Raw genomic sequence first — 12,497 nt, 5'->3', positions numbered from 1 at the left:
ATGGTGTCCTTTGAAGCACAAAATTTTAAATTTTGATGAAGTCCACTTTATCCCTCAAGTATATGTTTCTTTCAGTTTATATATTTTTTCTTTCACTACATGTTTTGACTTACGTATAATTATAAAAATGTTTTTGAACTCTGAAATCTTGTCTTGCCTAAATAATTGATGTGGATATGTGCCTATTAATTTTGGTATACTTAGTAACTTATTTTCCTGCCTGATTTGCTTATAAGGGAAAACTAGTGAGGGTGAAATGGGCTGAAAGAGTGATTCCTACTTGGGAGAAATGGCAAATCTAAGTTTTCTTAGTGATATTCAGTTTGGCTTAGTCTTCAAATCCTTGCTTATTTTTATTAGAGTAACTTAGGGAGTTTTAATATCTGTACTGTTCAAGATTTCTTTCTAATATATTACCAGCAACCATCTTGAGGTTTTATTTGGTAGATCTCTAAGGTGACTGCTTCTATATTGTTCTCTTTCCTGGACATCAAATGGGACCACAGCTTCTTTCTTTCTTTTGACTGGAGACTTTTAGTGTGCAGCAGCATATATCTACAGTGACTGAAACCTTCTTTTGCATCCTAATGAGTATGCTTGTGGGGATTAACTAACTTGAAGAATTTAATTCAGGTGTGAGATTAATGGCGTTTCTCATTTTATATCTGTAAAGTTCTTTTCTGTTTGTATTTTCATTGAAATTATGGAATTAATTCAGTGGTCTGCCAAGGTTAATTCCAACTTGGATTTTATTCATTATATTATTAGGTTTGTAAGGTAGCTTTTCTGTTATGTGTATATTACACACACCTTTGTGAATAACTTCTAAATTTAAATTATTGTGGAAATTTTCAAACTACAAAAGTAAGGAGGATAGTACAATGAACCTCCATGTACCTGTTACCCAGCTTCAAAGACAACGAGCTTATGGCTGACTTTGTTTTCTTTATTCCCACATCTATTCACCTACCTTCTCCGTCTAACTCCCCTGATTATTTAGAAGCAAATTGTGAACAGCTTTCTGATATTAACTTCAAAAACTTGATGGCATTTTTCCTCTGTCTTGTCTAAGAGCTGACTCCTGCTCCTATCTTAAAATCTGTATGTTCCAGGCAGTTCTCTTCTCACAATCTGCCTCCACCTTTCTCAAAGTATTTATTCAATAGTTGCAGTCACATAATGTGTGACTACAGTACTGTTGATAACTCCCCAGTATGGTGAATATAGATCTTACTAGATGTAGCAAATCAGTTTATGTTTACTCTGTGAAACATTACTCTTAAATTTGACAATGCATTCTCAGAACAACTTAGAGGGCTTCCCTGGTGGCGCAGTGGTTCAGAGTCCGCCTGCCGATGCGGGGGACACAGGTTTGTGCCCCGGTCTGGGAAGATCCCACATGCTGCGGAGCAGCTGGGCCCGTGAGCCATGGCCGCTGAGCCTGCGCGTCCGGAGCCTGTGCTCAGCAACAGGAGAGGCCACAACAGTGAGAGGCCCGCATACCACAAAAAAAACAAAAACAGAAAACAACTTAGATATACTTGCTTTTAAAGTAGTGTAAAATTATCAAAAGCTTAAAATAATTTAGATATAACAGTCCTGAGTGTTGTTTACTAAATAGTAATTTTACCACTGTAACTTTTGTATTAATAGTAACTGGAGCTGGAGAGTATAGGACATTCTTCAGATAGCACAGTGCAGTATGACAGTTATAGAATCTGTGGCCCCTTTCAGATCTGTTGTCTGCAACTGTCTGCTTATAGGTACCTCCTTGTACTGACTGTCTTAATGATGGTGAGCCATTAGGTGTCTAGATTTCTTCTGCTAGGGTAATAAAATGGATCAGTGAGAAGAGCCTCAAATAATGTACCTGTTAGATTTTTATTGATTCAGTAAGAGTTCAGGCCTCTGAGAGCCCCACAATGGCATGTTTAGTTTGCTAGTCAGCAGTAGATTGAAGTTGTAGACTACATTGGCTGATTGATACTATGTGATCATAGGTGTACTCTTAGAAACTGGGCATTTATGGCTGATGTGAATCTGTAGATGATGTGGCCTTATTTAGCCTTATTATCCCAAACTGCATCCTTTATTGGGCCTGATTTGGAGGTTAAGGAAGCTCTGTAAATATAAAAAACTGGCATTGCTATTAGCAGCATACCTTCCAGTAGAAGTATATCATACTAGATTTCTTTTTTCTCTATAGCTTCTGTATATACTAGATTTAGTAAATGTCTGCCAATATCTAGAAAGTTGTCCTATCACTTTTATCCTATAGGATAAACTGCTGTAGGGATGAGAGAATGGGTAAGTAAAAAGCACTTTTAGGATATAACGTACTACAAAGTTAGAATACTTAATACTCTAAGAAACATTTCAGCCTGTATGTGTATGAATCCTGACTGCAGAGAAATTGAAATATGATAATCTTTAGATGCCGATAGGTTTAAATGCTGATACCAGTAGATTTCGAAGCTCCAGCCAGTTTCTGTCTTAACTTGAGCAAGCTTGATAAGAAATTATTACATATACATTAAATTCTAATTCCCCATTCCCCCTCCCCCCTGCCCCTGGCAAACACCACTGTAGTTTCTCTATGACTTTGACTACGTACCTTATATGAGTAGAATCATACAGTATTTAATCTTTTGTGACTGACTTATTTCGCTTAGCAGAATGTCTTCAAAGTTCATTCACATCATTGTAGCATATATCAGAATTTATTTCCTTTTTAAGGCCGAAGAACATTCACTGTATGTATTTACCACATTTATTTATTCATTCATCTGTTGATGGACGCTTAACGTTACTTCCACCTTTGGCTCTTGTGAATAATGCTGTTAGAAACATGGTTGTACACATCTCTTTGAGACTCTGCTTTCAGTTCTTTTGGATATATACCCAGAAGTGGAATTGCTGGGTCACATGGTAATTCTATTTTTAATTTTTTGAGGAACCACCATACTGTTTTCCACAATGGCCACACCCATTTTACATTTCCTCTCAACAGTGCACAAGGTTTCTAGCTTCTCCACATCCATGCCGACATTACTTTCTTTTCTTCTGATAGTAGCCATCCTAATGAGTGTGAAGTGATATCTCACTGTGGTTTTCATTTGCTTGTTTCTGATGATTAGTGGTGCTGAGCATCTTTTCATATGCTTTTGGTTGTTTGTATATCATCTTTGGAGAAATGTCTGTTCAAGTCCTTGCCCAGTTTTTAATCAGGTTATTTGATTTGTTGTTATTGAGTTATAGGAGTCTTTTATGTGTTCTAGATATTTTTATTCTTGATTGTGTCTTAGTGCACAAAAGTTTTAAAGTTTTATATAGTCCCACATGTCTTTTTTCTTTTGTTGCCTGTCATATCTAAGAAATCACTGCCAAGACTAATGTCTTGAAGCTTTTCTCTGTTTTTTTTCCTATAAGTTTTATAGTTTGGGGTCTTACGTTAGATCTTTAAAACAGTTTGGGTTTATTTTTGTATATAGTGTAAGATAACGGACCAGTTTCCTTCTTTTGCCTGTGGGTATCCAGTTTTCCCAAGATTATTTGTGGAAGAGACTGTCCTTTCCCCATTCATTGATTGGTCTTGACACTGTGTCAAGGATCATTTGACCATGTATGCAAGGGTTTATTTCTGGGTTCTCTATTCTTTTCCATTGGTCTACCTGTCTGTCTTTATGCCAGCAGCATACTTTTGATTACTGTTTGGAAATGAGTTTTTGAAATCAGGAAGTGTGAGATCTCCAATGTTCTTTTTCAAGATTATCTTGGTTATAAGTGGTCCCTTGAGATTCCATAAGAACTTTAGGATGAATTTTTCTATTTTGTCAAAAAAAGTCATTGGTTTTTTTAAAGGAATTGCATTGAATCTGCAGATCACTTTGGGTAGTATTGACATTTTAACATTAGGTCTTCCAACCTAAGAACGTGGAATGTCTTTCCATTTATTACATCTTCTTAAATTTCTTTCAGCAATGTTTTGTAGTTTTCATCATGCAAGTCTTTCACTTCCTTCCTTAGTTAATTCCTAAGTGTTTTATTCTTTTTGAAGCTATTAATAATGCAATCATTTTCTCTATTTACTTTTTAGATTGTTCATTGTTAGTGTATAGAAACAAAACTGATTTTTGTATGTTGATTTTTTTTTTTTTTTTTTTTTTTTTTTTTGTCTCCTATCTAAATGCAATTTTAAATAGAAAATCAGCTATTTTCTCTCAGTGTAGTGCAAAGTTCTCTCTTTTTTTTTTTTTGCGGTACGCGGGCCTCACTGTTATGGCCTCTCCCGTCGCGGAGCACAGGCGCTGGACGCGCAGGCTCAGCGGCCATGGCTCACGAGCCTAGCTGCTCCGCAGCATGTGGGATCTTCCCGGACCAGGGCACAAACCCGTGTCCCCTGCATTGGCAGGCGGACTCCCAACTACTGCGCCACCAGGGAAGCCCTGTATGTTGATTTTGTATTCTGCTACTTTGCCGAATTTGTTTATTCTAACACTTTTTTTTTGGTGAATATTTAGGGATTTCTGTGTATAAGATATATCATTTGAAAACATAATTTTACTTCTTCCCTTCCAATTTGGATGAATTTAGTTTCTTTTTCTTGCCTTATTACTGTAGCTAGAGTTTCCAATCCTGTGTTAAATAGAAGTGGGGAATGCAGGCATTCTTAATCTTATTCCTGGTCTTGGAGGAAAATCAGTCTTTCACCATTAGGTATGATGTTAGCTGTTAGTTTTTCATATATATGGCAAATCTATTGTTCTTTATTTCTACTTGGAATATGGAAACCACTGCTTAATATGTCAGTCATCCACAGGCCAGAAATCATGTGTCATGGTGAAACAATAGAAGCATTTTTTAAAATGTGATTTTTCAAGTGATTTTTGACTAAATTATTTTGTAGAATATGGATGGAGATTCTGGGTTCTGTTGTCTTCCTCTGAGAAGTATTGATTCTTGTTTCAGCAAGCAGTTGTTACTGAATGATCATTTTGAACTCTTATATAGTTTTATGTTTTATTAATGTCCATCTGTGGAAAATCTAAGGTGTGTGTTAAGTCCCCTAAGGTGGCAGGATTTAGCCTCCAAACTCTGTCTCCTCTGTGGCTTTTTCAAACTCTGTCTCCTCTGTGGCTTTTTAGGTGGGTTTACAGCAGGTCTTGTTCTAGGACATGGCCCTTAGTCTCAAGGGAAAGCTCTTCTGGTATCTCAGCTGAATGCCAGGGTTATTTAAGGAGGTGTTTATGGGGCCTCTAAATTCTGGCAGTCTTGGAACTTCACTGTCCTCAGCACTGCTTTTTTCCCCTAGCACTGATCAACCTTCTAGTAGCTGTTTTCTCAGTTTCATAGCAGCTGCTATTTGGTAAGCCTTAGGTGGTCTTGCTCTGCGTGTGTATAGCCCGTCCACGCTCTGGACACTCCTGTGTAGACTTCTGGAGGCCCCTTCCTGCGTAGTTTGCTACTGTTCAATGCCCTTAATTCTGATTTCTGCCTACTGTATTTTGCTTTGACTCCAACTCTCTCTGCCAGGTCTGGAAATGTTCCTAGACAGCTGGGTAGTGATAGGGCTCACTGTGAGTTTTTCTTGTCCGTTTTCTGTTGTCTGAAAGTTACTAACCTCATATATATTGTCCACTTTTATAGTTACTTACAGTAAGAAGGGCTAGTCTAGGGCCTCACTTATTCCAGCCTAACTGGAAGAGAGTCTTTTGGAAACTTCACAAATGATTCTAAAGTTCTTAAAAATACACCAGAAAATGAATAGAGAAATCCTGAAAAAGAGTAAGGGAAATGTGATGTAAGTCAGAGTAACTTTTACAGGTATTAAATGTGTTATAAAGCTATAGGATTTAAAACATTATGGTACTGGTATAGATATATATCGTTGGGGAAGGCCTCCTAGAATTTACTATGTGGTAGTGGTGGCTTCTCGATCAGTGAGGAAAAGATGGCTTACTTAAGAAGATTATTTTAGAATATAAACAGACTAACCATTTGGAAAACAATGAAGCTAAATCATTCCCTCAGTACTTCATCATAACTGATTCCATATGGAATCAAGATTAAACATTATATTGAAATAAAAGCAATACTACCAAAAAGAAGAGAGTAAAATTTTTTATTTCTTAGTCTTGGAATGGTAGAAGTCTCTGTAAAAATACATATTATTTTCTGTATTACAAAGGACACCATCAAAAAAATAATGGTTTCAACCAACAGTGAAAAAAATTAGTTGTGATATTTCAGATCATGTCACACTAATCTTACTGATCAAAAAGAAACTAGTTTGGACTAGTTTTATTAGCAAGATAAACTATATCAATGAGCAGTTAACAGAAGAAATATAAATGACTAATGAATAGGGAAGAGTGCTCAATATGTCATTTAAATAAATGCAGATAGTAATGATGCCACTGGACACAGTAGATTGACAGAAATCAGAAAAGGTTATTATTATCCAGTATTGGAGAGCATGGGGGAAATATACATTGTCATTTACTATTTATGCAGTATAGCTTAACAGAAAACCTTTGGATCCACAGTATCTCTCATAAGCAAAAGTGAGCATGTACTCTGATCCAGTATGACAGGGTGGTTCCACAAATTATTGTTTATCCATTGATTCTGAGGATACCTTGCAGTACTTAGGCTGCTTTATGGGCCCAATTTCAGACTTACAGAGTCAGATTTTTTGTGGGTCACTTAGGCATATTTCTTAAATAATTTCTCCTCATGTTTCTCTTACATATTTAAAGAACCATGGATTTATCCAAAAAGAATACAAAGTCTGCAAATATAAGTGCTTGTATGTTTGATAGAATATTGAGAAAACAATTACATAAATAATGATGCTAAATCAGTCTGATAAAATAGAATGTAGTCTTCACATGGAATGTGCTCTGTATGTGGAGACAAAATTATATGATAAATGAAAAAAACAAGTCACAGAACATAATGCATAAGCATGATTATGTGATTAGGGAAAATGTGTATGCATACAGAATGTCTGAGAGGATATACAAATTTTTTTGAGATATAATTGATTTACAGTATTATATGTTTCAGATGTACAACATAGTGATTCACAGTTTTTAAAGGTTATTCTCCCTTTATCGTTATTGTAAAATATCGCTTGTTTTCCCTGTGCTGTACAATAAATATGTCCTTGTAGCTTATACATTTATATGTAGTAGTTTGTATCTCTCACTATCCCTACCCCTGTCTGGTGCCCACCCACTTCTCTCTCTCCACTGGTAACTACTAGTTCGTTCTCTGTATTTGGGAGTCTGTTTCTTTTTTGTAATATTCATTAGTTCTATTTTTTAGATTCCTCATGTAAGTGATATCATACACTGCTTGCCATTTGCTGACTTATTTCACTAAGCATAATACTTTCTAATACTCTCCATGTCCATCCATGTTGATGCAAAATGGCAAAATTTCATTCTTTTTTTATTGACTGAATAGTATTCCATTAGAGGATATACAAATTTAATAGGGGTTGTTTCTGGAGGGATGGACTTACCTTTTTGTTTTATGACTTTCTTATATAGCTTCTTTGCTTTTATTTTTCCATGAGCAGATTTTATTGTTTTTTTCTTTTTTATTGAGCACATTTTATAATACCAATTCAAGGGAAATCAAGAAGCTTGTATTTTTAGAAGTGTATTTGATAATGTATATTTTGACACTAGGTTAGGTAAATTTCAGTTAGTTGAAACTTTGTTTGGCTAAAGAATATTTTAAATTGGGCTTATGGGAGGCTTCAGTGTTTTGAATTGAAGCTATATTTATTATACAGTATATTTTCTTGAAACAAACACTGTTTTGTTTTGACAGTATATTGCTTTTTCTGAGTTGAGTATTCATAATATTAATGCTTTTCTTTTAAGAACCCTCAACAACTAGTACTGCTTCAAATTATCCAGATGTATTAACAAGGCCTTCTCTTCATCGGAGCCATCTGAATTTCTCCATGTTGGAATCTCCTGCGTTACACTGTCAGCCCTCCACATCTTCGGCATTCCCAATTGGCAGTTCTGGATTTTCCCTCGTAAAGGAAATTAAAGATTCTACCTCTCAGCATGATGATGATAACATCTCAACCACCAGTGGTTTTTCTTCAAGAGCTTCTGATAAAGGTATTCTTGGCATTTGGTAGTATATAATTTTGGTAGTAAAAATAAATTTCCTGGGATAATTTTTTCTAACTTGGTTGTCATTTTCAATTTATAACAATACAGGCCTTGTAATTAGTGGCATTACTATGAATTGCATATTTTTCTTTCAGATATAGCTGTTTCAAAGAACACTTCAGTGCCACCTCTGTGGTCCCCAGAGGCTGAACGTTCTCATTCACTCTCACAGCACACTGCCACCAGCTCAAAAAAACCAGCATTCAACTTGTCTGTCTTTGGAACACTTTCTCCTGTGAGTACCAATTTGATGTGATTTAACCATGTTAGTTTTGAGTGTTTATTGCTTATAATTTATCATTATGTTTTTGTGCAGTCACTTGGGAATTCTTCAGTTCTTAAAACAAGTCAGCTTGGAGATTCTCCTTTTTACCCTGGAAAAACGACCTATGGTGGGGCAGCAGCTGCTGTAAGACAGTCTAAACTACAAAACACACCCTATCAGGTTGGTTTGAATAGGAGGAGGATTCGTAACCATTTTTTTTTAATAATCAATAAGTAACTTGGCACTCAAATAGAGTTTTGGTTTAGTTATTCTTTGGTGAACTGATAGAACTCTGGATTACATTCTTTTCATTTAGGGGTTATATTAATATTATTTGAGACCTAAGGGAACATTTTATACATTATTTGTGATTTATTTATTCATTCATTCACTCATTCATTCATTCATTCATTTATGGCTGTGTTGGGTTTTTGTTGCTGCACGCGGGCTTTCTCTAGTTGCGGTATGTGGACTTCTCTTGTTGCGGAACATGGGTTCTATGTGCGTGGGCTTCAGTAGTTGCAGCACGTGGCCTCAGTAATTGTGGCATGTGGGCCCTAGAGTGCGCGGGTTTCTGTAGTTGTGGAATGCAGGCTCAGTAGTTGTGGCTTGCGGGCTCTAGAGTGCAGGCTCAGTAGTTGTGGTGCATGGGCTTAGGTGCTCTGTGGCATGTGGGATCTTCCCCAGCCAGGGATCGAACCTGTGTCTGCCGCATTGGCAGGTGGATTCTTTTTTTTTAATTTATGTATTTTTTGGCTGCGTTTGGTCTTTGTTGCTGAGCGCGGGCTTTTTCTAGTTGCGGCGAGTGGAGGCTACTCTTCGTTGCGGTGCACGGGCTTCCCACTGCGGTGGCTTCTCTTGTTGCAGAGCATGGGCTCTAGGCACGCGGGCTCAGTAGTTGTGACTCGCAGGCTCTAGCGTGCAGGCTCTGTAGTTGTGGCGCACAGGCTTAGATGCTCCATGGCATGTGGGATCTTCCCAGACCAGGGCTCAAACCTGTGTTGCCTGCATTATTAGCAGGCAGATCCTTAACTACTGCACCACCAGGGAAGTCTGTGTGTGTGTGTGTTTTAGGAAGTATGATGATTAATTCCTTTTTTAAAAAATTGAGGTATAATTTACATGTAAAATTTACCCTTTCCACAGTATTTGAATTTTAACTAAACACATACAGTTGAGTAACCACTTCTGCAATCAAAATACTGAATAAACATTTCCTTCACCCCAGAATATTACGTTGTGTATCTCTGTAGTCAGCCCTTCTTCCTACTTCTCTTCTTTTTCTTTTTTTTTTTCTTTTCTATGCCTCACTCTCTCCCTTCGGCTCTTTCCGCGGCCCTTCGGGAGAGCCGTCTGCCTCTTTCCTCGAGTCGCCGCCTCCACCTCCCAGTTCCCCCTCCCACCTCGCCCTTCCTTCCGCCTCAGCCTCTTGGCACGTCCGGGCCCGAGCCGCCATTTTGTGTGAACTTCTGACTGCGGCGGGGGCTGGGAAGCCGGGGCACCAGGGGCGGGCAGGCAGACAGACAGTCGGCCTGTCTCTGCGGCCCGTTTCCTTTTCCTAAATTCCTTTTTTTTTTTTTAAATCGCCCTCGCTCTCTCTCCTCTTTTCCCTTCCCCCCTCGCTTGCTCCATTGCGTGCGGCCCGCGCTAATTACACCGAACCACCCACCAGTGTCCGTGTCCCCCGGGTCTCCCACCCCCGGGCCCGCAGCGGTGTGTGTGTGGGGGTGCTCTCGCCCTGATGAGGACCCCGCGCCTGTGAGCGAGTGACCCCAGGGGCGGTCTGCGGAGAAAGCAGGCGGTGAGCGGCCTGCTGAGGCCTAGGCCGCGCAGCCTAACGCGGAGGTCGGTGCACCCTTCTTCCTACTTCTACCTCTTGGCAACCACTGATCTGTTTTCTTTCCCTGTAGTTTTGTTTTTTCCCAGGATGTCATAAACTTAATCACATACTGTGTAGTTTTCTGAATGTGGCTTATTCAGCTTAGCATAATGTATTTAAGATCAGTCTCTGTATTTGCATATATCAATAGTTCCTTTTTATTGCTGAGTTATTGTTTATCTGCTCACCAGTGAAAGGATGCTTGGGTTGTTTCTAATTTTTGTCCATTGTGAATAAAGCTGCTGTAAACATTAATTTTCATTTCTCTTGGGTAAATACCTAGAAGTTGGACTGCTGAGTCAGATGGTCAATATACATTAATTTTATAATAAACCATGAAAGTGTTTTCCAAAGTGGCTGCTACCACTTTGCATTCTCACCAGTGTTATAAGTGTGTTCTGGTCAGCATTTTTTATCATCAGTGTTTTGTTTATTTCAGGCATTCTAGTAGGCATGTAGTGATAACTCCAACTCACTGTGGTTTTGCATTTCCCTAATGATTAAATGATGTTGGGCATCATCATGTGCTTATTTACCATCAGTATATCTTAGGTGAAGTACCTAATTCAAATCTTACTGCCCATTAAAAAAAAATCGAAAAACATTTTTCACTGAGTTATAATTAATATAGAATATTAGTTTTAGATGTGCAACATAGTGATTTGATATTTTTATACATTATGAAACAACTGCATTAAGACCAGTTACCATCCATCACCATACAAAGTTGTTAAAATATTACTGACTGTATTCCCTGTGTGTACATTACATCCCTGTGACTTATTTATTTTATAGCTGAAGTGTACACCTATGAATCCCCTTCACCTATTTTGTCTGTCCCTTTTGCCCATTTTTAAAAAAAATTTTTTTCTTATTAGTGAGTTTTGAGAGTTCATTATTCAGGATGTAAGTCCTTTATTAGGTATATGTTTTGCAAATATTTTCTCCCATTCTCTGGCTTGTCTGAACAATATCTTGTCAAGAGAAGTTTTTACTTTTGATGACATTCAGCATATTTTTTCTTCCTTTTATGGTTCATGCTTTTGGTATCATATCTAAGAAATTTTTGCCTAACCCAAGGTCACAGAGGCTTTCTTCTGTTTTCTTTTAGAAGCTTTATAGTTTTAGGTTTTAATTTAGATCTGTGATTCATTTTGAGGTAAAATGTTTGTGTGTGGTATGAGGTGTGGATCAAGATTCATTTTTTTAACATACAGGTTTTCATTTTTTCTAGTCCTGTTTGTTGATAAGACTGTTTTCTCCATTGAATTGCCTTTGCACCTTTTATGAAAATCAATTGACCATATATGTGGCTCTATTTCTGGACTTTGTGTTCTTTTCCATTGATGTGTGTGTGTGTCCGCGTGCACGTATATATATATACACCTTTCTTTTGTCAACACTGTCCTTTTGTCTTGATTACTATACCTTTACATTAAGTCTTGAAATCAAGTAATCTGAGTCTTCCAAACCCCCCTGTCCCCGCCCAAGATTGTTTTGGCTTTCCTAGTTCCTTTATTTTTTCATAATTTTAGAATTACCTTATCAGTTTCCACAAATCTGCTGGGATTCTGATTGTGATTGCATTGAATCTAAAGATCAATTTGGGGAGAATATGCATCTTAACAAAATGGAGTCTTCCAGTCAGTGAACACAGTATGTCTCTCCATTATATAGGTCTTTTTATTTCTTTCATCAGCGTTTTGTAGTATTCACCACGCAGACCTTGCACATATTTTGTTGGATGTATACCTAAGTATTTTATGTTATTTGGTGTTAGTCAACAATAAATAGCCCAAATAGTCTATTCAGTAAATTGAATTCATAGTTAAAGTACTTTCCACCAAAGAAAACTTCAAGCCCAGATAGCTTCCCTGGCAAATTCTACCAAACATTTAAGAAAAAAATAATACCAATTTTATACAGACTTTTCCATACAATAGGAAGGCATACTTCCCAACACATTTATGAGGCCAACATTACCCTGATATGAAACCGGACAAAGACATTACAAGAACTCTACAAACCAGTATTTCTCTTGAATTACCTACACAAGGCACCCAGTATATATAAAAAGGATAGTACATTATGATCAAGTGGGGTTTATCCTGGGAATGCAAGGTTGGCTCAACATTTGAAAATTAATGTGATCTAC

General features: G+C 37.5%; 1 protein-coding gene across 4 annotated transcripts in view; it reads left to right on the top strand.

Annotated features, from left to right (window-relative positions):
* Positions 1 to 12,497, top strand: part of NUP153 (nucleoporin 153) — a 74,337-nt gene that overhangs the window by 20,780 nt on the left and 41,060 nt on the right. For all 4 annotated transcript variants that reach the window (XM_024764262.1, XM_024764259.1, XM_024764276.1 and 1 more), the window contains 3 exons: positions 7,896 to 8,144; positions 8,294 to 8,433; positions 8,515 to 8,643. In XM_024764262.1, the coding sequence (XP_024620030.1) occupies positions 7,896 to 8,144; positions 8,294 to 8,433; positions 8,515 to 8,643 (518 nt within the window). The remainder of the gene's footprint in view (positions 1 to 7,895; positions 8,145 to 8,293; positions 8,434 to 8,514; positions 8,644 to 12,497) is intronic.

Source organism: Neophocaena asiaeorientalis, unplaced genomic scaffold (assembly GCF_003031525.2).
Source record: "Neophocaena asiaeorientalis asiaeorientalis breed wild unplaced genomic scaffold, Neophocaena_asiaeorientalis_V1.1 scaffold427, whole genome shotgun sequence".
Classification (NCBI taxonomy): Eukaryota; Metazoa; Chordata; class Mammalia; order Artiodactyla; family Phocoenidae; genus Neophocaena; species Neophocaena asiaeorientalis.
This window is presented reverse-complemented; position numbering and strand designations above follow the sequence as displayed.